Here is a 27,181-nt window from a genome sequence, read left to right on the forward strand (position 1 = left end):
CGTCGATGCCCTGACAGCGGGGATGTTCAGCAGGTTTGGAGCTGCAGAGTCCATCCACAGCGACCAAGGCAGAAACTTTGAGTCCCGTGTGTTCGCCACCATGTGTGAGAGGCTGGGTATGCACAAGACCCGCACTACTCCTCTCCATCCTCAAAGTGATGGCCTTGTGGAGCACTTCAACAAAACGCTTGGACAGCAGCTGGGTCTACAGCCCGCTAAGAAAAAAAGGCAGATGCCCCAAGTTGGACAGTCACTGGGTGGGACCCTGCAGTGTCCTGGAGAGGGTAGGGGAGGTTGTTTACCGGGTGCAGCTTCCTCCCAGGGGGAGAAAGGTGACACTGCACCGGGACAGGTTAGCCCCATATAGAGGGGCCTCTTCTCCCCAAACCCCAGGAACCCCCACAATTCCCCTCTCTGGCAATGACATTCTCCAGGCACCCAACCCCAGGTGCCGCAGACAAGGCTCCAGACAGCCCACTCCCCCTGTGTCACCGCGTGGTTCCCCAGAGCCACGGACTGTATTACCCGTTCCCGCTTCCTTGTCCCCCATGTCCTTGCCTTCATCCCCTGGTTCCCAGAGGGGCACTCTGCGGCCATCACAGCCACGCAGGCAAAGGAGACCTCCGGGTCGCTTCAGAGACTTTGTTTGTTCCCTCGGGGACGAGGGACTTTGTGGTGGGAGGGCTGTGTAGCGACCCGCACAGACAGCTGTGTGTTATGTGTTAGGCTAGTAGATGGTTGTGTTGTACCTACCAGTACCAGTGTTCGCGGGGTCCGACATGTCAATCAACCTGCTATCTGCCAATCACGGGAATGCCTGGAATGTTCTGATGCCGGGCATCCTGGCGGTTGGCGGAGTGGCGTGGAGGGGGGTTGGGCAGGGGGATGGAGCATTGGAAGTTAAGACCAGGTTTAGCCTTTGTTCTCTCTCTTTTTATGTCTGGGCTTCACAAGAGAAGGTCACGATTGGCTTGTGGGTTATCTTTCATTTATTTGGCGTGGGCTACGGCCAAACAGTAGCCTGTGTAAAGTTGGTTTAATAAACCGTCCATTCGTAAACTCAATCCTCTGTCTGGACAGTTGTTCTTTTATGATCTAGTCAGGTCATTACAATACAGTTGAAGTCGGAAGTTTACATACACTTAGGTTGGAGTCATTAAAACTCATTTTTCAACCACTCCACAAATGTATTGTTAACAAACTATAGTTTTGGCAAGTCCGTTAGGATATCTACTTTGTGTATGACACAAGTCAACTTTCCAACAATTGTTTACAGGCAGTTTATTTAACTTATAATTCACTGTATCACAATTCCAGTGGGTCAGAAGTTTACATACACTAAGTTGACTGTGCCTTTAAACAGCTTTGAAAATTCCAGAAAATGATGTCATGGCTTTAGAAGCTTCTGATAGGCTAATTGACATCATTTGAGTCAATTGGAGGTGTACTTGTGGCTGTATTTCAAGGCCTACCTTCAAACTCAGTGCCTCTTTGCTTGACATCATGGGAGAATCAAAAGAAATCAGCCAAGACCTCAGAAAAACAATTGTAGACCTCCACAAGTCTGGTTCATCCTTGGGAGCAATTTCCAAACGCCTGAAGGTACCACGTTCATCTGTACAAACAATAGTACGCAAGTATAAACACCATGGGACCACGCAGCCGTCATACCGCTCAGGAAGGAGATGTGTTCTGTCTCCTAGAGATGAATGTACTTTGGTGCGAAAAGTGCAAATCAATCCCAGAACAACAGCAAAGGACCTCGTGAAGATGCTGGAGGAAACAGGTACAAAAGTATCTATATCCACAGTAAAACAAGTCCTATATCGACATAACCTGAAAGGCCACTCAGCAAGGAAGAAGCCACTGCTCCAAAACCACCATAAAAAAGCCAGACTACGGTTTGCAACTGCACATGGGGTCAAAGGTCGTACTTTTTGGAGAAATGTCCTCTGGTCTGATGAAACAAAAATAGAACTGTTTGGCCATAATGACCATCGTTATGTTTGGAGGAAAAATGGGAACGCTTGCAAGCCGAAGAACACCATCCCAACCCTGAAGCACGGGGGTGGCAGCATCATGCTGTGGTGGTGCTTTGCTGCAGGAGGGACTGGTGCACTTCACAAAATGGATGGCATCAAGCGGAAGGAAAATTGTGTGGATATATTGAAGCAACATCTCAAAACATCAGTCAGGAAGTTAAAGCTTGTTCGCAAATGGTCTTCCAAATGGACAATAACCCCAAGCATACTTCCAAAGTTGTGGCAAAGTGGCTTAAGGACAACAAAGTCAAGGTATTGGAGTGGCCATCACAAAGCCCTGACCTCAATCCTATAGAACATTTGTGGGCAGAACTGAAAAACTGAGTTTAAATGTATTTGGCTAAGGTGTATGTAAACTTCCGACTTCAACTGTTTACAATCATTGGTGCCTTCTAGCTCTGCCTCTGCCTATAGGGTCTAGGTTCTGGGCTGTGTGTGTGTCTGAGGCGGTGGTGGTGGTAGCTGACCTGGTGGCTGGATAATTCCCTGTTCACCTGACACACACACTTTCATTACTCACACTCTCACACCCCTCTGCTGTCTAGATGTCCTCTCTCCTCTCCTCTATCCCTCCATCCCTCTCTCCTCTCCTCTCCTCTCCTCTATCCCTCCATCCCTCTCTCCTCTCCTCTCCTCTCCTCTCCTCTATCCCTCCATCCCTCTCTCCTCTCCTCTATCCCTCCATCCTCCTCTCCTCTCCTCATCCCTCCATCCCTCTCTCCTCTATCCCTCCATCCCTCTCTCCTCTCCTCTCCTCCATCCCTCCATCCTCCTCTCCTCTCCTCCATCCCTCTCTCCTCTCCTCTCCTCTATCCCTCCATCCCCCTCTCTTCCCCTCTCCTCTCCTCTATCCCTCCATCCTCCTCTGCTCTATCCCTCGTCCCCCTCTCCTCTCCTCCCCTCTATCCCTCCATCCCCCTCTCCTCTCCTCTCCTCTATCCCTCCACACACTGCAACATGTGTTCACTACCATCCCTCTTCCGTCCAGACATCCAGGCTCATCATCTCCCATCTCTAAATACGACTTAGAACAAGTCTGGGTGAAAACATCTCAATTTCTCCCTCAGGAAACCTCAGTGTTAGAAAGCATTGCTTTCGGTCCTCCGTGTTAATATTTAAAGGCAGAGGAGACCTTTACAGGAAGTCAGGAGGAACAGCCTTAGGCTGTTTACCCAGTCTCTTACTACTGTAAATAACTTCCATTTTAAGGACCATGGTCTTACTGTTATATAAGTATTTAGGGATTTAATGTAAATAAAGCTAGCCATTTCGTTCTCTCAATATGTCTTCGTTAATCTGGCGCCATCTCTCTTTCTTTTGCTCACTCGCTCCCTCCCTTTCTGTCTCTCTTTCTCTCAGTCTCTCTGCTTTTCTTTTGCTGTTTCACTCTACCACACTTTATTTTGATTGCTCTCTCTCATTCCCTCTCTCTCCATCCTCCATTCGTTAATGTGTTCCCTACAGTGAGTAGAGACTCCTCAGACCCTGGTTCACCTCCTCTCTGCTTCGACGCCTCACTGTGAGCATTCCTATTACGTACAGTGCATTCGTGAAATCCATAGATTAGGGCCTAATTTATTTATTTCAGTTGACTGATTTCCTTATATGAACTGTAACTCAGTAACTTGTTGCGTTTATATTTTTTTCAGAATAATATACAGCACCAGTCAAAATTTTGGACACACCTACTCATTCAAGGGTTTTTCTTTATTTGTACTATTTTCTACATTGTAGAATAATAGTGAAGACATCAACACTATGAAATAACACACATGGAATCATATAGTAACCAAATAAAGTGTTAAACAAATCAAAATCTATATTATAATTGAGATTCTTCAAAGTAACCACCCTTTGCCTTGATGACAGCTTTGCACACTCTTGCCATTCTCTCAACCAGCTTCATGAGGTAGTCACCTGGAATGCATTTAAATTAACAGGTATGCCTTCTTAAAAGTTAATTTGTGGAATTTATTTCCTTCTTAATACGTTTGAGCCAATCAGTTGTGTTGTGACAAGGTAGGGTTGGTATACAGAAGATAGCCCTATTTGGTAAAAGACCAAGTGCATATTATGACAAGAACAGTTCACATAGGTAAAGACAAACGACAGTCCATCATTGCTTTAAGACATGAAGGTCAGTCAATCTGTAAAATTTGAAGAACTTTTAAAGTTTCTTCAAGTGCAGTCACAAAAACCATCAATCGCTATGATGAAACTGGCTCTCATGAGGACCGCCACAGGAAAGGATGACCCAGAGTTACCTCTGCTGCAGAGGATAAGTTCATTAGAGTTACCAGCCTCAGATTGCAGCCCAAATAAATGCTTCACAGAGTTCAAGTAACAGACACATCTCAACATCAACTGTTCAGAGGAGACTGCGTGAATCAGGCCTTCATGATCAAATTGCTGCAAAGAAACCACTACTAAAGGAGACCAATAAGAAGAAGAGATTTGCTTGGGCCAAGAAACACGAGGCATGGGCATTAGACCGGTGGAAATCTGTCCTTTGGTCTGATAAGTCCACATTTGAGATTTTTTGTTACAACCGCCGTGTTTTTGTGAGACGCAGAGTAGGAGAACGGATGATCTCCACATGTGTGGTTCCCAACGTGAAGCATGGAGGAGGAGGTGTGATGGTGTGGGGGTGCTTTGCTGGTGACACTGTCAGTGATTTATTTAGAATTCAAGGCACACTTAACAAGCATGGTTACCACAGCATTCTGCAGCGATACGCCATCCCATCTGGTTTGCGCTTAGTGGGACTATCATTTGTTTTTCAACAGGACAAAGACCCAACACACCTCCAGGCTGTGCAAGGGCTACTTGACCAAGAAGGAAAGTGATGGAGTGCTGCATTAGATGACCTGGCCTCCACAATCCCCCGACCTCAACCCAATTGAGATGGTTTGGGATGAGTTGGACCGCAGAGTGAAGGAAAAGCAGCCAACAAGTGCTCAGCGTATGTGGGAACTCCTTCAAGACTGTTGGAAAAGCATTCCAGGTGAAGCTGGTTGAAAGAATGCCAAGAGTGTGCAAAGCTGTCATCAAGGCAAAGGGTGGCTACTTTGAAGAATCTCAAATATAAAATATATTTTGATTTGTTTAACACTTTTATGGTTACTACATGATTCCATATGTGTTATTTCATAGTTATGATGTCTTCGCTATTATTCTACAATGTAGAAAATAGTACAAATAAAGAAAAACCCTTGAATGAGTAGGTGTGTCCAAACTTTTGACAGGTACTGTACATACCTTTGGAAAGTATTCAGACCCCTTGACTTCTTCCACATTTTGTTACGTTACAGCCTTATAAAAAAAAATACCCCATAATGGCAAAGCAAAAACTGGTTTTTAGAATTGTTTGCACAACTAAAAAAATTAATAACTGAAATATCACATTTACGTAAGTATTCAGACCCTTTAACTCAGTACTTTGTTGAAGCACCTTTGGAAGTGATTACAGCCTCGAGTCTTCTTGGGTATTATGCTACAAGCTTGGCACACCTGTATTTGGGGTGTTTCTCCCATTATTCTCTGCCGATTCTGTCAAGCTCTGTCAGGTTGGATGGGGAGCGTTGCTGCACAGCTATTTTCAGGTCTCTCCAAGTCCGGGCTCTGGCTGGGCCACTCAAGGACATTCAGAGACTTGTCCCGAAGCCACTCCTGCGTTGTCTTGGCTGTGTGTTTAGGGTCATTGTCCTGTTGGAAGGTGAACCTTCACCCCAGTCTGTGGTCCTGAGCACTCTGGAGCAGGTTTTCATCAAGGATCTGTCTGTACTTTGCTCCGTTCATCTTTCCCTTGATCCTGACTAGTCTCCCAGTCCCTGCCGCTGAAAAACATACTCACAGCATGATGCTGCCACCACCATGCTTCACCGTAGAGATGGTGCCAGGTTTCCTCCAGACATGACTCTTGGCATTCAGGCCAAAGAGTTCAATCTTGGTTTCATCAGACCAGAGAATCTTGTTTCTCATGGTCTGAGAGCAGTGGCGGCTCCTGAAAAAATTCTCAGGAGGGGCAATTTTTCTGATGATTTAGGTGACCTACACACGTGCACGAGTCCGTGCACGCGATTCCAGATATCTTTACCTCTGAATAAACTGCCTTTATTATACCATATCCACCCTGTCCAAAGTCTCTACTTGGTCTCAGTTCTCCAGTAAACTTGTGATTATCAACAGTACACAACGGTAACAAACAATTGGGGGAACTCACGGGGCAGATAGTAACCACTTAAAAGGAAGCGATTCCCAAACCTTCCATAACAAAGCCATCACCTACAGAGAGATGAACTTGGAGAAGAGTCCCCTAAGTAAGCTTGTCCTGGGCCTCTGTTCACAAACACAAACAGACCCCACACAGCCCCAGGACAACAACAACAACAACAACAACAACAACACAATTAGACCCAACCAAATCATGAGAAAACAAAAAAGAGAATTACTTGACACATTGGAAAGAACAAACAAAAAAACAGAGCAAACTAGAATGCTATTTGGCCCTAAACAGAGAGTACACAGTGGCAGAATACCTGACCACTGTGACTGACCCAAACTTAATGAAAGCTTTGACTATGTACAGACTCAGTGACCATAGCCTTGCTATTGAGAAAGGCCGCCGTAGGCAGACCTGGCTCTCAAGAGAAGACAGGCTATGTGCACACTGCCCACAAAATGAGGTGGAAACTGAGCTGCACTTCCTAACCTCCTGCCAAATGTATGACCATATTAGAGACACATATTTCCCTCAGATTACAGCGATCCACAAAGAATTCGAAAACAAACCCAATTTTGATAAACTCCCTTATCTACTGGGTGAAAAACCACAGTGTGCCATCACAGCTGCAAGATTTGTGACCTGTTGCCACAAGAAAAGGGCAACCAGTGAAGAACAAACACCATTGTAAATACAACCCATATTTATGTTTATTTATTTTCCCATTTGTACTTTAACTATTTGCACATTGTAACAACACTGTATATATACATAATATGACATTTGAAATGTCTTTATTCTTTTGAAACTTCTGAGTGTAATGTTTACTGTTAATATTTATTGTTTATTTCACTTTTGTTTACTATCTACTTCCCTTGCTTTGGCAATGTTAACACACGTTTCCCATGCCAATAAAGCCCTTAAATTGAATTGAATTGATAGTAAGGTCGCAATGACACAGAAAGCAGTTCAATGTCGGGGTACAGAGTCGCTCTCTTACCAGGATCGCGGTCCGCTCTGACCAGGGTGAAGGTGGCCGGCTCCACTTCTCTGTCCGGGACTCATCCAGCCAAGTCTCCCAGCTGTATTGGGATTCAGCTGCCAGCAGCGTTTTCATTATTTAGTCCGTTCGTAGCGGGTATGTACACGATCAACAAGATCAGTCCAAAACCAACCACTGGAAATCCATGGTTGGCAGAATGTTTGTAAACTAAGTCTACAAATTAAAAACATAAAATAACGCCGCACTGCAGGTCGCAACAGAGACGCTTCTAGCCGCCATTGTCTTAGTTACGTTCAACGTTACGTCACGTATGACGAAAGCGCGTAAGTGCAAGCCCACAGACACCCATAGAGAATGTATTGAAAGCTTTGAAATGTGAAAAAATAGATTTTACATGACAGGCTATGAGAGACTTCTGGGCGATTTTCAACTTGACTGAAATCGCCCCAAAAATCAGCGGGGGCCATTTGAAGCACGACTTTAGCCTGATTTGACATTTAGTGGCTGGCAGATCAGACGTGAACACTGATAACTGCTGTTGCCGTGATATAATTGATTAGAAAAAAAATCCCTTCCTTTTCCCGTTTGGCAGTGCGTCGCCCATATCGCCCTATTGAACAAGCCGTCCCTGTCTGAGAGTACTTTAGGTGCCTTTTGGCAAACTCCAAGTGGGCTGTCATGTGCCTTTTACTGAGGAGTGGCTTCCGTCTGGCCACTACAATAAAGGCCTGATTGATGTAGTGCTGCAGAGATGGTTGTCCCTCTGGAAGGTTCTCCCATCTCCACAGAGGAACTCTGGAGCTCTGTCAGAGTGACCATCAGGTTCTTGGTCACCTCCCTGACCAAGGCACTTCTCCCCCGATTGCTCAGTTTGGCAGGGCAGCCAGCTCTAGAAAGAGTCTTGGTGGTTCCAAACTTCTTACATTTAAGAATGATGGAGGCCACTGTGTTCTTGGGGACCTTCAATGCTGCAGAATTTTTTTGGTATCCTTACCCTGATCTGTGCCTCGATACAATCCTGTCTCGGAGCTCTATGGACAATTCCTTCGACCTCATGGCTTGGTTTTTGATCTGACATGCACTGTCAACTGCGGACCTTATAGACAGTTGTGTGTCTTTCCAAATCATGTCCAATCAATTTAATTTACCAAGTTGACCAAATCAAGTTGTAGAAACATCTCAAGGATGATCAATGGAAACAGGATGCACCTGAGCTCAATTTTGAGTCTCATAGCAAAGGGTCTGTATACTTATATAAATAAGGTATTTCTGTTTTATTTTTTATAAATGTGCAAACATTTCTAAAAACCTGTTTTTGCTTTGTCATAATGGGGTATTGTGTGTAGATTGATGAGGGAAAATAATTGTATCCAAATAATTGTATCCATTTTAGAATGGGGCTGTAACGTAACAAAATGTGCAAAAAGTAAAGGGGTCTGAATACTTTTCGAATGCACCTTCCCTACGGGGTTAACACACACACACACACACACAGACACACACACACACACACACACACACACACACACACACACACACACACACACTGAGTCAGGATACAAAATGGAGGAGTTAGCTAACTTCAATAAATGCACACATGAAAAATCAGCTGTTATTGCCTCACTTGCAATACTATTTCTAGTTTCTACAGCAGCTGTACTTTTCTTTTGTGATGACAGGGAACTCATTTGAAGACTTTTGGGAAAGAGCTTGGAAAGCAGCTTACTGTAGAATTGATGACTACCTGTTTGTGACCGCGATATAAAAGACTGTTTTAAAAATACCCATTTGTGAGATTTGTGTTTTTTTTTTGCATGGCATATTAAAGGTTTGCAAATCTGCATTATTTAGAATATCATTCATGACTGCGGCATCTTTGTTGCAAACTCTGAAATAACATCACTGTCACATTAATCAGTGTGTGTGTGTGTGTGTGTGTGTGTGTGTGTATGTATGTATGGTGCGCCTTCTGAACCTAATGAGGGAGAACGCTCAAGCGCAAAGCAACATTCTGTCTGGTTAAAGTGTGTGAGTTAGCAGAAACAAGGTGCCTGGATTATGTCCTTTCCCTCCTCTCTCTCTCTGTATCTCTCTCCCTCCATCTCTCTCTCTGTATCTCTATCTCTGTATCTCTCTCTGTATCTCTCTCCCTCCATCTCTCTCTCTGTATCTCTCTCTCTGTATCTCTCTCCCTCCATCTCTCTCTCTGTATATCTCTCTCTGTATCTCTCTCTCTGTATCTCTCTCCCTTCATCTCTCTCTCTGTATATCTCGCTCTGTATCTCTCTCTCTGTATCGCTCTCTCTGTATCGCTCTCTCTGTATCTCTCTCTCTGTATCTCTCTCTCTGTATCTCTCTCTCTCTGTATCTCTCTCTCTGTAGCTCTCTCTCTGTATATTTCTCTCTGTATCTCTCTCTCTGTATCTCTCTCTGTATCTCTATCTCTGTGTATCGCTCTCTGTATCTTTCTCTCTGTATCTCTCTCTCTCTGTATTTCTCTCTGTATCTCTCTCTGTATCTCTCTCTCTCTCTGTATCTCTCTTTGTATCTCTCGCTCTCTCTCTCTTCTATTTTATCTCTCTTCTCTCTATCTCTGTATCTCTCTCTGTATCTCTCTCTCTCTCTGTATCTCTCTTTGTATCTCTCTCGCTCTCTCTCTCTTTCTCTCTATCTCTGTATCTCTCTCTCTTTCTCTCTATCTCTGTATCTCTCTCTGTATCTGTCTCTGTAACTCTCTCTCTGTATCTCTCTCTGTATCTCTCTCGCTCTCGCTCTCTCTATCTCTGTATCTCTCTCTCTCTATCTCTGTATCTCTCTCGCTCTCACTCTCTCTGTATCTCTCTCTCTCTCTCTCTGTGTATCTCTCTCTCTCTCTCTCCCTTGCTCTGTATCTCTTTCTCTCTCTCTCTCTCTGTATCTCTCTCTCTCTCCCTCTCTGTATCTCTCTCTCTCTCCCCCATCCTTCTTTGCTGTCAGAACCTTGATGCTCAAATCAATGCGCTTGTTAACAACCTCCCAGCTTTTTACTGCTTTTTATCAGCCAGCCACCTTCCACCAACCCCACAGCTGCATTGACTTCTGACACAAACACACACAAACACACCCACACACCTTCACTCTACCTTACGAAAGCCAATAATGACTTCCCTCCTCCTAGCCATGGATTTGGAGAAAGGTATAAAACCAGAGCCCCTGGATGCCATTGTCAGAGTGTCAGAGTGCCCGGCGGAGTCGACACACATGGGGTTTAAATGGAAAGAGCAGGCAGGTATGGTACGCTATGATGGAGTGGCCTTACTGCTGAGGAGGGCAGAGCTGGGGCAGCTTAATGGCTGGCTTCAGGCTGGTGAAGTTATAGTGGTTGGCTGGCTGCAGTCACGCTAGGGGAAGGTAAGGTGGCTTTATTGTGGTTTCATGGGCTAGTTGTTGGCTGGGATCGATTGATATATATTATTATATTATTATCATTATTTATTTGTCCTTCTTCCTTTCACTCTCTCTCTCTCATAATCCTTCCTATCAGAGTTCAGAAACTACACTGAACAAAACTATAAACGCAACATGCAACAATTTCAATGTTACAGTTTATATAAGGAATATAAGGAAATCAGTCATTTGAAATAAATAAATTAGGCCCTAATCTATGGATTTCACATGACTGGGCAGGGGCGCCTCTCTCTCTCTCTCTCTCTCTCTCTCTCTCTCTCTCTCTCTCTCTCTCTCTCTCTCTCTCTCTCTCTCTCTCTCTCTCTCTCTCTCTCTCTCTCGCTCTGTCTTTGTCTCTTTCTCATCTCTCTCAGACTGGGGCAGCGAGAGCCTGGTGGTGAATGGGTTCCAGGTGCCTGCAGACATGACGAGCTCTGCAGAAACCAGGGAGATCAGTAGTAGTGCCATTCATCAAACGCCTGCTTCTCACAGAGCTGTATTTCTCCTCTGACGGAAAAGAGAGGGGGCCGGAGGGAGGAGAGAGAGCGCACACGAGAGAGAGAAGAAGGAGAGGGCGAGCGAAAAAGCCATGCAGACTGAACGTAGACGAGAGAGAGGGGGGATCAAAAGAAAAAGGGAGAGAAATAGAGGATGGAAGAAGACAAACAGAGGTATAGCGAGAAGGACATAAAGGGTGAGCTGGTGAGAAAGAAATACAATAAGATAGAGCAAGAAAGGATGAGATTTCAGTCCTGCCCAATCAATGGTGAGTTATGTGTAAAGTGCTTCTGTGGAGCCCTGTGGTGCTGTGCTAGATCTAAAGCCAAGGCTAAAGGGAACAGAGATCCCTCCTAAAGGCTAGTTACATCAAACCCCACTCATTTAAAAGCTCAGACAGTGCAACTGCTGCTACAGCTGGCTCTAGACACTAATTGGGGACAGAGAAGTAAAGGCTGCCTTGCTGTCAACACCATCACATACACTCTCATTCTGAGTTGGCTGAAGTTGCCCAATAGACACTGATCTGAGATCAGGTAAGATTTTCTTCCAAATTGCCAAAGTTAGGATTAGGAAGTGTAAACTGGTCCTAGATATGTCCTTATAGACAACTTCTACCTCGAGCTGATTCTGAATATGTTAAACCATCACAGACCTCAATGTGAGCTAGCATGATAGCCCCATAACCATCCATTCAGATGACTGCCCTATGGCAGATAATAACTGAGTAATGGCACTTAATTTGACATACTATTACCTCCGGAATACCGCGTCTGGAATATTGCGTTCCTTCCCGTCCCTCCTGGAGGGTCGTTCCATCCTTTCTGCTCACCGCCACGAAAATGGAAATATTCTCATCTCATTTTCACCTTTTTTGACTTCTAAAAACGAATGATGGACAAAGACGATGTTCCATCTTTTCCATTGGCTTGGAGAGAAAAAGTCCCTCAAAATCAGGTTTCTATATCCTCACTAAGGGCAAATTTGCCCATTTTGGTGCAGCCAGGCTTGAAATTAAGTTGAGTGGGATGAGCAGTTGATTTTACTAAGAGGAAATACATCTCCCTCTCTAGCTTTCCCATTATTTCTCTCTCTCTCTCTCTCTCTCTCTCTCTCTCTCTCTCTCTCTCTCTCTCTCTCTCTCTCTCTCTCTCTCTCTATCTCTATCTCTCTCTCTTTCTCTCTCTTTTTTCAAACTGTGTCTGTGTGTCTCTGTCTTTCTTTCACTCTCTATTTCCCTATTTATCGCTCTCAATCTTTTTCTCTCTCTTGTTCGTGCAGCTAACTGAGGAGGCTGTAATTGAATCATATGAGATGAAGATGCAGAACATAATGGTAGTTGTTTGTGCTTTTGTATTAGATTGGTGCTGTAATCTCTCTCCACTCTTTAGATAACCTAAGAGGGACATTAACGCGTTTACCACGTTGGATGTATCTGTCTGTGTCAGAATGTGCTGTGTGAAATATCTAATGACCCAGAGTTTTTCCTGCTCATGCTCGTGTTCAGGAATAACTCCCGTCCCCCTAGTAATAGAATACCAAGGTGTTTTGTATGTTGTGTCTGTTCTTCACCAATATATTACCAAATACATAGTGTGAATCTTGAAGTACTGTACTATGACTCTCTCTCTCTCTCTCTCTCGCTCTCTCTCTCTCTCTCTCTCTCTCTCTCTCTCTCTCTCTGCGCCCTCTCGCTCTCTCGCTCTCTCTCTCTCTGCTCTCCCTTATTATCTCTGTCCAGATCTCAACTTCTTTATGTATTAAACCTAACTGTGTTCCACCACCATCCCTATACTTGCTAGCTAAAGTACATAGCCATTCCACAAATCTTTCATCCTCACCCTAGGCTTGTTCACCAGTTGTGTGTCTACAGAGGATTCTAGAGGGCTTACCTCAGCCCGGTCCCCCAGGCCAGTATAAATCCACTCCCCAACCAGTCCACTCTATTAAACATCACCCTCTCTACATCACCAATCAATATATTGTAATTATCACTCTTGTGTTTGTGCACTGCCCTGTCAGCAGCTGAGCTGTGTGTGTGTGTGTGTGTGTGTGTGTGTGTGTGTGTGTGTGTGTGTGTGTGTGTGTGTGTGTGTGTGTGTGTGTGTGTGTGTGGTATCTGCACATGCATATATACACCAATGTGTGTGTGTGTGTGTGTTCTCTCCTCTTTGGCTCCCTTCACAACCAATGGAGAGGCTTATTCATCATCATTTAAGGGGAATTCTAGTGATACAACTGTATTTGCTGACGTGTTAAACAGTGCTTAGCCAAAGTGGAGACAAAGCAGAAGCAGGATCATTATAGGTAGATGCATATGCAGGAGGAACGCTGAGCTCAGTCAGAACAGTCTCCCTCTCTCTGTCTCAGTGTATCAGGGCTCTCATTAGTAAACTGTCAGAGGAGAGAGAGAAGAAGTCTGTGTGTGGAGGAGGAGTGTTGGAGGGGTGAGACAGAGTGTGGAAAAGCGAGAGAGAATCACATGCCAAGAGGCCCGACCGGAACCCCAGCAGGCGAGAAAGATGTCTCTTTAACTTTTTCCTTTCCATCGCACCCTCGCTCTACCTCTCTCTCTCTCCACCTCACTTGCCGTCAGCATTAATCCAACTTATCTTATTTCCATCGCTCTTTCTCAATTACGTGGATGTCGATTAAGGCAGCCCCCCGCACCTCTCTGATTCAGAGGGTTTGGGTTAAATGTGGAAGACACATTTCAGTTGAATGCATTCAGTTGTGCAACTGACTAGGTATCCCCCGTTCCTTTTCCCCTCTCTTTCTCTCTTTCTCTCTGTATTGCTGTCTCCACCATTCTCATTCTCTCCTCCCTCCCCCTCTTTCTCTCCCCCTCTCTGTTACTCTAGGAACCAGGCAGACAGTTTATCCCTTCACTCACTCTGACAGAGGAGGCGGAGTAGGTTGTCCCTCTCTTTCCTCTCCTCTTTTCCTCTCTTTGATTCATCAAGCGCTCCTCTCTTCCTCCTCTGGCTGGATTTAATGGCTCTAGCAGCTCCCTATCTCACACACACTGCCATGGCTCAGAGCTGGGATTTACTGGATGTTTGGGGCTGTGTGAGAAATACACACACATGCATCCACTCACACACATAAACATACACGCATGCACAGCTGCACACACATACACACACACACACACACACACACACACACCATAAACTAGTACTAATTAGCAGCATGTCATTTCACTGATTTGTTACACAACATCCCGTTTCATCACACCCTCCATCAGGGGAGTAAAGACAGCAAATCATTTTTACATTTTTTTACATTTTAGTCATTTAGCAGACGCTCTTATCCAGAGCGACTTACAGGAGCAATTAGGGTTAAGTGCCTTGCTCAAGGGCACATCGACAGATTTTTCACCTAGTCGGCTTGGGGATTAGAACCAGCGACCTTTCGGTTACTGGCACAACGCTCTTAACCACTAAGCTACCTGCCGCCCCAGCAATCAGCAATCAGACACTCAAACCATCTATGTAATCATCTAATCATCTGCTCCAGCATACGCCTGATTGCCCCTATAGGGCCTGCGTGTGTGTGTGTGCGTGAGAGAGAGAGGGAACACGCGATAAACATACGCAAGCGCACACACATACACACACACACACACACACAAGTCTGGCTGTGACAGGGCTTTAATGTATGTATGTATTGTGACGTCACGAGAGGCTACACAGCTTTCAGCGGGATTGCTCAAGTAGTGCAAGGAGACAAGGTTCAAACAAAACAAGGATTTTATTATAGGTCTTGGGAAATTAACGAAAATATAACAAAATTCTGTTCTCTTGTGGCTCTTTAAGGGTTAACAGTTCAGGGATGTCTCTTCCACATCCAAAATCATAATTCTCACTCGCTCAGATAACTTTTCCCCAGCCTTACTGTAGTCCACGTTGCAGCTAGTGGCCAACCCAGCAAAAAGTCCTTCCAAATGTCTCTCACGTATTTCCACAGGTGCATATATCCAAAGGTGAGTATTTCCCAAAGGTAAGTATCTCCAAATCCTTATATTCCTCATGGAAGTGGACGTGCAGCACTCTTGTCCTCCAGAGAGCCCAGGTTGGAGACTGTCTCTTCCCTTCCCAAACCTTCAGCTCATCAGCTCCTCATTTGTTTCAGCTGCGTGGGAAGATTGGCCATAGAGGGGTGGAGTTCCCGACCATACCAGCAGATGGAGCCATAGCTGTCTGGGTTTGCAGCCACCTCAGGGGGATGTAACGTCCCTCCAGGACACAGCCTCTCGTGACATCACACATCCCCCTCCTCGGGACCGACGTCCTCGTCGGGTAAAGGCAGCGAAGAAGGCATCACGCCGGGAGAGGGCGTCCGCATTGCCGTGGTGCTTGCCAGACTGCTCTCTCTTCAACTCCTCCAACTCTAGGACCAGGGACTCAGCCTCCTGTTGTCTCTCCTTGAGTTTCTTACTGAACGCATCAGCCTTGGTTTTAGCAGAGTTTAGCTTCTGTTGAGCAGCTTTCAGTTCCTTCTCTCTCTCTGCCTCCGCATTCTTCATCTTGTTCTCCAACACCTTGTACTTCTCCTCTGCCTTCTTCTGGACCTCCTTACTACTGCGCAGGGTCTCCTCACACTCCTCGATGGTCCTGCGCAGCCTCTCCAGCTCCTCCTGTTGCTTAGGGAAGGAGCTCTGTTGGAGTTTAGCCTGGAGGATATCTAACTCTTCTGTCTTCATGTCTAACTGTTGCTTTAACAAACGATACCTCTCAGCGGTCCCCTTCAGACCAGACAGTTCTTTGTCCAGATTCTGTAGCTCCGTCTCTGTGTCGGTCTGGGCACCTGCCATCCCTATCAGAGCCCGGGCGGGAGTGAGTAATTCGGAGGATTGCACCGGAGCCTTCCCAGGATGAGTCTTGCCTCTCCGTTTCCGAGGTACTCGGGTTATCCTCTCCTGAGACTCTCTCCAGAGTGGGTAAAGGCTGGGCAGTCTCGTCCAATTAGGGACAGGGACGGGGAGGGAATCAACCACCCCCGCCGTCGTGTGTATGGTTCCCCGTGTGCTGGTCATTGTAAGTTCAGTAATGGGGTATTCTCTGGTGTCCCCATGGACACAGGAAACTGGGAGGACTTTCCCCGGGGTCAGACACGTTGGGCCCACCAAATCCTTACGCACCAGGGGTGGCCCGGCTACCAGAATCCAGTAAGGCCTCCACATCATGGTGATTCACAGTTACCGGGCAGGTGGGGGGGTCGATCTGGGCCGCCATCTACGACTCCCAAGAGCGAGGCAAAACGGTGTGTGGGTGCTGAGCTGGAGGACTCCGCAGTGGGCATAGGTTCATCGGCTGGTTTCCCACACTGCCAGGAGATATGTCCCATCTCCCCACACCGGTAACACTGTCGAGTTTCCCCCCTCCTGGTGTACTCTTCTTGGACCCGCCTGGTTTCTGGCTCCCCCTGGAGCCGGGATAAGTCCTGACGTGGCTGGGTTCGAGACCTTGGGGTCCTTTGGACGGGTTCTTCCCATTTGTGGTGGGGCCGCCCCCTCCTGGGGTCTTTTCGGGAAGCATTCAGCATCTCCGCTGTGGCCTGGTACTTTTCCACAGCTTCCACGGTCAGATCAGCCGTGGTCAAGGCCTGTTGACTGATGAACCGTTTTGCCTCATAAGGCAGGGCGCGTAGGTAACGATCCACCACAACGGCCTCCACCACCGCCGCTGCTGTATTCCTCTGCGGATCCAGCCATTTCCTTGCGATTCGGACAAGTTCATGCATCTGCGCCCGAGGAGGTTGGTCTGGTTGGAAGGTCCAGCTGTGAAAGCGCTTGGGCCATACCAAACTTTGTGAGTCCATATCTGCTGAGGATCTCAGACTTCAGGGCATCATAGTCAGTAACCTGGTCAGGGCCCAGGTCCCGGACAGCATTCAGCGATTCCCCGGTTAGAAAAGGGGCTAACAGACCAACCCACTGTTGCTTGGGCCAGGCTTCCCTAGTGGCCGTGGCCTCAAATGCATGCAGGTATGCCTCAATGTCATCGGTAGCTCCCATCTTAGATATAAAGTCACTTGCCTTTATTGGGCGGGTATTTTGGACCACCCTCTGTCTCTGCAACTGCAATTCCTCTGCCTTCAGAAGGTTGGCTTTCTTTTGCTCCTCCAAGAGAGCCACGTTTGCTTGCATCTGGGCTTGCTGGCCAGCAACAAGGGCTTTCAATATGTCCTCCATTTCAGTCGGCGGGGAGCCTACGGCCAACTTGGAAAACTGGGTGATCAAACCTTCGGTATCCTCCTCTGACATGCACTATTAACGCTTGAGCGTGCCTGTATTCTCCACCATCTGTGACGTCACGAGAGGCTACACAGCTTTCAGCGGGATTGCTCAAGTAGTGCAAGGAGACAAGGTTCAAACAAAACAAGGATTTTATTATAGGTCTTGGGAAATTAACGAAAATATAACAAAATTCTGTTCTCTTGTGGCTCTTTAAGGGTTAACAGTTCAGGGATGTCTCTTCCACATCCAAAATCATAATTCTCACTCGCTCAGATAACTTTTCCCCAGCCTTACTGTAGTCCACGTTGCAGCTAGTGGCCAACCCAGCAAAAAGTCCTTCCAAATGTCTCTCACGTATTTCCACAGGTGCATATATCCAAAGGTGAGTATTTCCCAAAGGTAAGTATCTCCAAATCCTTATATTCCTCATGGAAGTGGACGTGCAGCACTCTTGTCCTCCAGAGAGCCCAGGTTGGAGACTGTCTCTTCCCTTCCCAAACCTTCAGCTCATCAGCTCCTCATTTGTTTCAGCTGCGTGGGAAGATTGGCCATAGAGGGGTGGAGTTCCCGACCATACCAGCAGATGGAGCCATAGCTGTCTGGGTTTGCAGCCACCTCAGGGGGATGTAACGTCCCTCCAGGACACAGCCTCTCGTGACATCACAGTATATACATTAAAGCCCTGTATACCACAGTGCTGTCACAGCCAGACTTTCTTGCCCCCCCTTTACTTCATCCATTCCTCCCCCTCTTCGTGACCCTGTCCTCTAGTCAGCCGAGGGGACGATATGACAGCCTGCTGACAGGCCTGATGGGAGCGCCCTTCGCCCCTCGCCCCTGCTGCTACTCACACATGCACACACACAGACACAGTCACTCACACAAACAGTCACACACACACACATGCACACCCATGACTCATCTCATCTCCCTGAGCTGCTGTCACTGCGGAGGAGACCCTTCACCCTGCACAGACGCTTAGCCAGCTGACAACCTCACACACACAGCTGGACACACACACATCCCCCGTATCCCTTTCTTCTCTGAGTACAGAGGAAGAGGGGAATAGGCCACTTTGAGAGGGAGAGAGAGAGGGAGGGGGAGAGGGAGAGAGAGAGAGAGAGAGAGAGAGAGAGAGAGAGAGAGAGAGAGAGAGAGAGAGAGAGAGAGAGAGAGAGAGACCCCCATCTTAATTCACATAATGTAGATATTATCCAAAATGTTACATGTACTTTCTCACAGAATAATGATCAGCATCAGTACACTTCTTTATATTACCCCTATATCTGTATTCACCAAAGCCTAACTCACCTTATTCACATAGGTCCACTATGTGGCCACAGTGTGCGTTCATAGGGTCTTGCTGATTGGACGCCAGCCCAGAGACAAGGAGAACGCTGGGGAATTGGGCGCCTTTGTGCCCCTGTGTGTCATTGAGCGTGTGTGTCCTGGCCCCCTGCCATTTCATTTTAAACAAGAGCGTTTGTTTCCCTTGCATGTCGTAACTGAAACCACATGCCCACCAACATGCCCGCTCTACACAAACAACACTGGCAATGACAGTCATTCACTGTGCCACCCTGGAATCATAATGGTTATGGGTAAGGGGTTCTGGAATCATAATGGGTATGGGTAAGGGGGTTACCCAATTTCCCAATTTAGTTAAGAGTTCTTTGCGCTAGGAGAGGTTAAATTGGCCAACGGAGGACAGCAGAGGGCTTTGTAAAAACCCATGCTCGGGCCAGTAACTAATGCAATTTCATCTGGGAGGAGTTATTTTTTAGTCGTGATGGGGCAGAGGGGTGTGGTAGGGGGGAGGGGGGAGGGGGGAGGGGGGAGGAGGGGGGGAGGGGATCAATTAATCAAATTACTCCCTCGTTTTCCTCTCTTGCACGATTCTGACAATGCTAGTCACGCAGCAGTGGCGTTGACGGGCTGAACGGCTGCCAAGAAAGGAGGGAATAAAATAAGAAAAAAAGCTAGGCTTTCTAAATGAAAAACAAGTATTAAAGTGATGGCTAACAACGTGGACTGGATTGCATTGGTTTGCATTGGTTCTGAGGGCAGTTAGTGTTAGCGTGATTAGCGCAACGGCGGCCATTTTGTCTCCGTCACACGTCTCCAGTTTCCCAGGTGGTTACACATGGGAGATATCAGAGACGGATAGCCATCTTAGGGCAAACAAAAGCTTGACTGAAGTGCTGCGGAGCGCAATGAGAAAGGATCACAGGTCTGGACCCAAGAGGTGCCGTTTCTCAATGCATTGTGGATGTGTCATATTATGATATTCATATTATGATATATGATATTCATAATTAACAGTTTGTTCAGGTTCCAATAATGCAGACGATAGGAAATGGAATCAGAGTGTTATGCAGGATTTATTTGATTCATAAATCATCTAGTTTGATTGAGGCCCGCCGCCCTCACACGCTGTCTACTCTGCTTCCTGTAAATCTCCCAGTATGTGTCCCAAATGGCACCGTATTTTCTTTTTAGTGCGCTACTTTTGACCTGGGCCCATAGGGCTCTGGTCAAAAGTAGTGCACAATGTAAGGAATACGGTGCCATTTGGGATGCAGACCCTGTATTTCCTATGCCACTTACTTAGCGTCTGATGTGCTGCGATGTTTTCACCTATTACTTTAATGTTGAGGCAATACAACTCAAAGGGAGAGGCATACAATTTCAAGGTGACGTCTGAAGACAGTCGAAGTGAAATGTTTTCTGCAATGTTTTGTCTTTTATTCCCTCAAAAGAACAGGTGCAGATGCTTATTAACTCAGCCCATAGCCATCAGATATTTTATACACTACCAGTGAAAAGTTTGGACACACCTACTCATTCAAGGGCTTTTCTTTATTTTTACAAAAACATTTACATTGTAGAATAATAGTGAAGACATCAAAACTATGAAATAACACTAATGGAATCATGTAGTAACCAAAAAAAAGTGTTAAACAAATCAAAATATATTTAATATTTGAGATTCTTCAAATAGCCACCCTTTGCTTTGATGAAAGCTTTGCACACTCTTGGCATTCTCTCAACCAGCTTCATTGGGTAGTCACCTGGAATGCATTTCTTAAAAGTTAATTTGTGGAGCCAATGCGTTTGAGCCAATCAGTTGTGTTGTGACAAGGTATACAGAAGATAGCCCTATTTGGTTAAAGATCAAAGTCCATATTATGGCAAGAACAGCTCAAATAAGCAAAGAGAAACGACAGTCCATCATTACTTTAAGACATGAAGGTCAGTCAATACGGACATTTTCAAGAACTTTGAAAGTTTCTTCAAGTGCAGTTGCAAAAACCATCAAGCGCTATGATGAAACTGGGTGTCATGAGGACTGCCACAGGAATGGAAGACCCAGAATTACCTCTGCTGCAGAGGATACGTTCATTAGAGTTACCAGCCTCAGAAATTGCAGCCCAAATAAATGCTTCACAGATTTCAAGTAACAGACACATCTCAACATCAACTGTTCAGAGGGGACTTTGTGAATCAGGCCTTCATGGTCGAATTGCTGCAAAGAAACCACTACTAAAGGACACCAATAACAAGAAGAGACCTGCACACACACACACACACACACACACACTGTAAACACGCACACTGTAAACACACACACAGCCTTCCCCCACACAAACAGCCGCCTCCAACACACACCACACAGTATGTTCAACAAAGTGTACCTTGCTACGTACAGACGCTCCTATTGGACTCAGTACTACCAGCCTTATATAATGTATTATTAAAGCTTAAAGCTTATGCTCTTTCATGTCTTAATACTTTACAGTAAAAGCCTCCCCTAGAGATTTCCATTAGGCACATACTCTAAAAAAGAATATACATACAGTACAGTTTATTTTTATACATACAGTACATGCAGTACTGCAGGAATGTTGTGTTTTATTGTCAGCACAGTAAAGAATTGTACGTTTGTTTTTCTTTGGTTGTTGTGTGAAGTGGGCTACATGGGAGTGTGAGTGATGTGAAGGACAGAGAGAGTTGGGGGATATGTTGGTTGGATGGGGAGTGGGATTCTTGATGGGAGAAGGGCTCAATCCTGCCAGTCAGGGCCGTGGGTGAAGAGGTGGAGGAGGGAGTCAGTGGCAGCTTGTCTACGGTGAAACCTCCTTCAGAATTCCCATCAAATTGCAGAGGCATACACAAACACACACACGCACACACACACAGACGTCAGCCAACCTTATCTCCTCTCACTCTCAAGGATGAGAGTCAGACATAGACTTACAGTATTAGACGAACATCCTCTCCTCTTTCTAACAAGTGCTCTCAGAACTATATCTACTGTATAACAGGATCTCGAGATAGTAGGTTATAGACAGTAGAACAGCATCCTGTCTCACTCCATACAAACGTCCCTCTCATCCCAACACATGACATGCTGTTAGGCTGTGCATTGCGTGAGAGGCTTGTTGAAGGCTTCAGTGTTTATAGTATATTCAACAGTGGTGTCTTTTAGTCTGTAGAGAAATAGATGAGCTAGCCAGAGGAACATGTTGTGTCTGTATCATGTGTGTGTTTCGGTAATAAGTGTGTGTGTGTGTGTGTGTCTCTGTGTGTGAGTGTGTGTGTGTGTAGTGTTCGCTGTCTGAGCTCCAAAACACACATGCATGGAGACACACTGTCTCTCTCTCTTTCTCTCTCTCTTTCTCTTTCTCTTTCTCTTTCTCTCTCTCTCTCTCTCTCTCTCCCTTTCTCTCCTTCATTCTAGCGTTGTGATTGTTACTTAAAATTAGTTTGTGTTTTATTTGCTCGTATTACAGTATGCGGTCATTCATATCAACTTCCTTTTCCAAATGCCATTATTGTAAGTCCCTCGGGATAAGAGGGTCTGCTCAGATCAAATATAAAACGTGTGTTCTGTAGAGAGAGGAAATTGACTGTAGTCCACCTTTACCACCATGTCCATTAGCCTTGTGTCTCCATCTGTCACGGTTGGCCAACACACACACATGCTCATCCAGACCACTCACAGGTCAGGTATCCAATAGGGACTCGGTCGGCACGGTAACTCCAAGGTTTTAGCCAATCGATACGAAAGAAAATGGAGTCAAGTGTGGGGAGTGAAAGCAGACACAGCCCTGTGGTCTCAGGAGTGGTCTCTACTTCTTCCTCTTCTAGTAGGAGGAAATTGATACAGTGTAAATTGATGAGTGAAAATACATGAGAAACATAGGAAAGGGAGAATCCTTCTGCCTAGTGGGGTATAGTAGAAATCAGTGAAGGCAAGGGTTTTGGGTTGCAGTAGATTCCTTTTATTTTTAGATGGTAAGGAGTTTGGAATGTCATGGGGGAATCAATGGGAGGATCACTCTACTGTGGAGAGAGTAATGAGAGACACACACACTGACACACAGATGTAGACCGCACACACACACACACACACACACACACACACACACACACACACTGACACACAGATGTAGACCGCACACACACACACACTGACACACAGATGTAGACCACACACACACACACACACACACACACACACACACACACACACACACACACACACACACTGACACACAGATGTAGACCCACACACACACACACACACACACACACATTCTCTCTCTCACAGGCTCCAGCTATCACTCACTCTTCCTTAATAATGCAAAAACACGAAACCATCCACTGGCAGGGAGTCTCTCTGCATCTCTCTCTCTCTCTGACACACACTCCTCTTTCGTCCTCTCCCTCTCCCTCTCTCCTCTCATCTCTGAAACGGACACATTTCTCCCCGGTCGGTGCCCCTTTGACCGTTTGATGTGTAGATCTCGCTCTTTTTTGATGCTGTTTCCCACTCACTGTTCTAACCATCTGCTACTCATACAGTTTGGATCACACTAGTGAACAGTGCTTCACCCTCATCATCAATTATCTAGTTGTTTGATTGATGTTTTATTGTGTTTCTCTATTGCTCGGTGGCTTACAAGCGGCTTCAACGTTTGTCTTGTCATAGTACACTAATGAGATGGTGGTTTATTCAAAGTGACTTACAGTGAATGCAGTACAGAACCAAAGGTGTTTTGACCTGACCAGGATTGACTTTTGACCCTACAGTCCAGGGCACAGTGTTTCCTGGTCAGGGTTGTGGTGACCTGGTTCTAAGTATACAACAGGTCCCCATGCAGGCATCAAACAGGGCAGCAAGTAGCCTTGCGGTTAAAGCTGGTTCGAATCCCTGAGCTGACAAGGTGAAAGATCGGTCGATGTGCCCTTGAGCAAGGCACTTCACTCTAATTTTCTCCAGGGGTCGCCGTACTACTATGGCTGACCCTGTAAAACAACACATTTCACTGCACCTATCCGTATGTGACAATAACACATTTTTATCTCGTAACCTTCTCCAACCAACTGATCCATGGAAATCATAGTTAATGTAACCTCTGCTCTGTCTGTGTGCTGTGTGTTTGAACCATACAGTAGTTAATGTAACCTCTGCTCTGTGTGTTTGAACCATAAAGTAGTTCATGTAACCTCTGCTCTGTGTGTTTGAACCATACAGTAGTTAATGTAACCTCTGCTATGTGTGTTTGAACCATACAGTAGTTAATGTAACCTCTGCTATGTGTGTTTGAACCATACAGTAGTTCATGTAACCTCTGCTCTGTGTGTTTGAACCATACAGTAGTTCATGTAACCTCTGCTCTGTGTGTTTGAACCATACAGTAGTTCATGTAACCTCTGCTCTGTGTGTTTGAACCATACAGTAGTTCATGTAACCTCTGCTATGTGTGTTTGAACCATACAGTAGTTCATGTAACCTCTGCTATGTGTGTTTGAACCATACAGTAGTTCATGTAACCTCTGCTCTGTGTGTTTGAACCATACAGTAGTTAATGTAACCTCTGCTCTGTGTGTTTTAACTATACACTATTCATGTAACCTCTGCTCTGTGTGTTTGAACCATACAGTAGTTCATGTAACCTCTGCTATGTGTGTTTGAACCATACAGTAGTTCATGTAACCTCTGCTCTGTGTGTTTGAACCATATAGTAGTTCATGTAACCTCTGCTATGTGTGTTTGAACCATACAGTAGTTAATGTAACCTCTGCTCTGTGTTTGAACCATACAGTAGTTAATGTAAACTCTGCTCTGTGTGTTTGAACCATACAGTAGTTCATGTAACCTCTGCTCTGTGTGTTTGAACCACACAGTAGTTCATGTAACCTCTGCTCTGTGTGTTTGAACCATACAGTAGTTAATGTAACCTCTGCTCTGTGTTTGAACCATACAGTAGTTAATGTAAACTCTGCTCTGTGTGTTTGAACCATACAGTAGTTCATGTAACCTCTGCTCTGTGTGTTTGAACCACACAGTAGTTCATGTAACCTCTGCTCTGTGTGTTTGAACCATACAGTAGTTCATGTAACCTCTGCTATGTGTGTTTGAACCATACAGTAGTTCATGTAACCTCTGCTATGTGTGTTTGAACCATACAGTAGTTCATGCAACCTCTGCTATGTGTGTTTGAACCATATAGTAGTTCATGTAACCTCTGCTATGTGTGTTTGAACCATACAGTAGTTCATGTAACCTCTGCTCTGTGTGTTTGAACCATACAGTAGTTCATGTAACCTCTGCTCTGTGTGTTTGAACCATACAGTAGTTCATGTAACCTCTGCTATGTGTGTTTGAACCATACAGTAGTTCATGTAACCTCTGCTATGTGTGTTTGAACCATACAGTAGTTCATGTAACCTCTGCTATGTGTGTTTGAACCATACAGTAGTTCATGTAACCTCTGCTCTGTGTGTTTGAACCATACAGTAGTTAATGTAACCTCTGCTCTGTGTGTTTTAACTATACACTATTCATGTAACCTCTGCTCTGTGTGTTTGAACCATACAGTAGTTCATGTAACCTCTGCTCTGTGTGTTTGAACCATATAGTAGTTCATGTAACCTCTGCTATGTGTGTTTGAACCATACAGTAGTTCATGTAACCTCTGCTATGTGTGTTTGAACCATACAGTAGTTAATGTAAACTCTGCTATGTGTGTTTGAACCATACAGTAGTTAATGTAAACTCTGCTCTGTGTGTTTGAACCATACAGTAGTTCATGTAACCTCTGCTCTGTGTGTTTGAACCACACAGTAGTTCATGTAACCTCTGCTCTGTGTGTTTGAACCATACAGTAGTTAATGTAACCTCTGCTCTGTGTTTGAACCATACAGTAGTTAATGTAAACTCTGCTCTGTGTGTTTGAACCATACAGTAGTTCATGTAACCTCTGCTCTGTGTGTTTGAACCACACAGTAGTTCATGTAACCTCTGCTCTGTGTGTTTGAACCATACAGTAGTTAATGTAACCTCTGCTCTGTGTTTTAACTATACAGTAGTTCATGTAGCCTCTGCTCTGTGTGTTTGAACCACACAGTAGTTCATGTAACCTCTGCTCTGTGTGTTTGAACCATACAGTAGTTAATGTAACCTCTGCTATGTGTGTTTGAACCATATAGTAGTTCATGTAACCTCTGCTATGTGTGTTTGAACCATACAGTAGTTCATGTAACCTCTGCTCTGTGTGTTTGAACCATACAGTAGTTCATGTAACCTCTGCTCTGTGTGTTTGAACCATACAGTAGTTCATGTAACCTCTGCTATGTGTGTTTGAACCATACAGTAGTTCATGTAACCTCTGCTATGTGTGTTTGAACCATACAGTAGTTCATGTAACCTCTGCTATGTGTGTTTGAACCATACAGTAGTTCATGTAACCTCTGCTCTGTGTGTTTGAACCATACAGTAGTTAATGTAACCTCTGCTCTGTGTGTTTTAACTATACACTATTCATGTAACCTCTGCTCTGTGTGTTTGAACCATACAGTAGTTCATGTAACCTCTGCTCTGTGTGTTTGAACCATATAGTAGTTCATGTAACCTCTGCTATGTGTGTTTGAACCATACAGTAGTTCATGTAACCTCTGCTATGTGTGTTTGAACCATACAGTAGTTAATGTAAACTCTGCTATGTGTGTTTGAACCATACAGTAGTTAATGTAAACTCTGCTCTGTGTGTTTGAACCATACAGTAGTTCATGTAACCTCTGCTCTGTGTGTTTGAACCACACAGTAGTTCATGTAACCTCTGCTCTGTGTGTTTGAACCATACAGTAGTTAATGTAACCTCTGCTCTGTGTTTGAACCATACAGTAGTTAATGTAAACTCTGCTCTGTGTGTTTGAACCATACAGTAGTTCATGTAACCTCTGCTCTGTGTGTTTGAACCACACAGTAGTTCATGTAACCTCTGCTCTGTGTGTTTGAACCATACAGTAGTTAATGTAACCTCTGCTCTGTGTTTTAACTATACAGTAGTTCATGTAGCCTCTGCTCTGTGTGTTTGAACCACACAGTAGTTCATGTAACCTCTGCTCTGTGTGTTTGAACCATACAGTAGTTAATGTAACCTCTGCTCTGTGTTTTAACTATACAGTAGTTCATGTAGCCTCTGCTCTGTGTGTTTGAACCATACAGTAGTTCATGTAACCTCTGCTCTGTGTGTTTCTGTCTCATAGGTTTCTCGGGGTGCCCCCAGGCAGAGGGAGCTGCCCCCTGACAGGACCTCTGCCCTTTGACCTCATCTACACGGACTACCACGGCATGCAGCAGATGAAGCAGCACATGGGGCTCTCGCTCAAGAGACACAAGTAAGTGTCTGTCTGTGTGTGTGTGTGTGTGTGTGTGTGTGTGTGTGTGTGTGTGTGTG

The 27,181-nt window shown here is 45.3% G+C and overlaps 1 protein-coding gene across 3 annotated transcripts in view; it reads left to right on the top strand.

Moving 5' to 3' along the window:
• LOC121533263 (alpha-1,6-mannosylglycoprotein 6-beta-N-acetylglucosaminyltransferase B) overlaps nucleotides 1-27,181 on the top strand; it is a 145,865-nt gene that overhangs the window by 94,171 nt on the left and 24,513 nt on the right. For all 3 annotated transcript variants that reach the window (XM_041839076.2, XM_041839077.2, XM_041839078.2), the window contains exon 9: nucleotides 26,991-27,122. In XM_041839076.2, the coding sequence (XP_041695010.1) occupies nucleotides 26,991-27,122 (132 nt within the window). The remainder of the gene's footprint in view (nucleotides 1-26,990; nucleotides 27,123-27,181) is intronic.

The sequence above is a fragment of the Coregonus clupeaformis genome, chromosome 20 (genome assembly GCF_020615455.1).
Source record: "Coregonus clupeaformis isolate EN_2021a chromosome 20, ASM2061545v1, whole genome shotgun sequence".
Classification (NCBI taxonomy): Eukaryota; Metazoa; Chordata; class Actinopteri; order Salmoniformes; family Salmonidae; genus Coregonus; species Coregonus clupeaformis.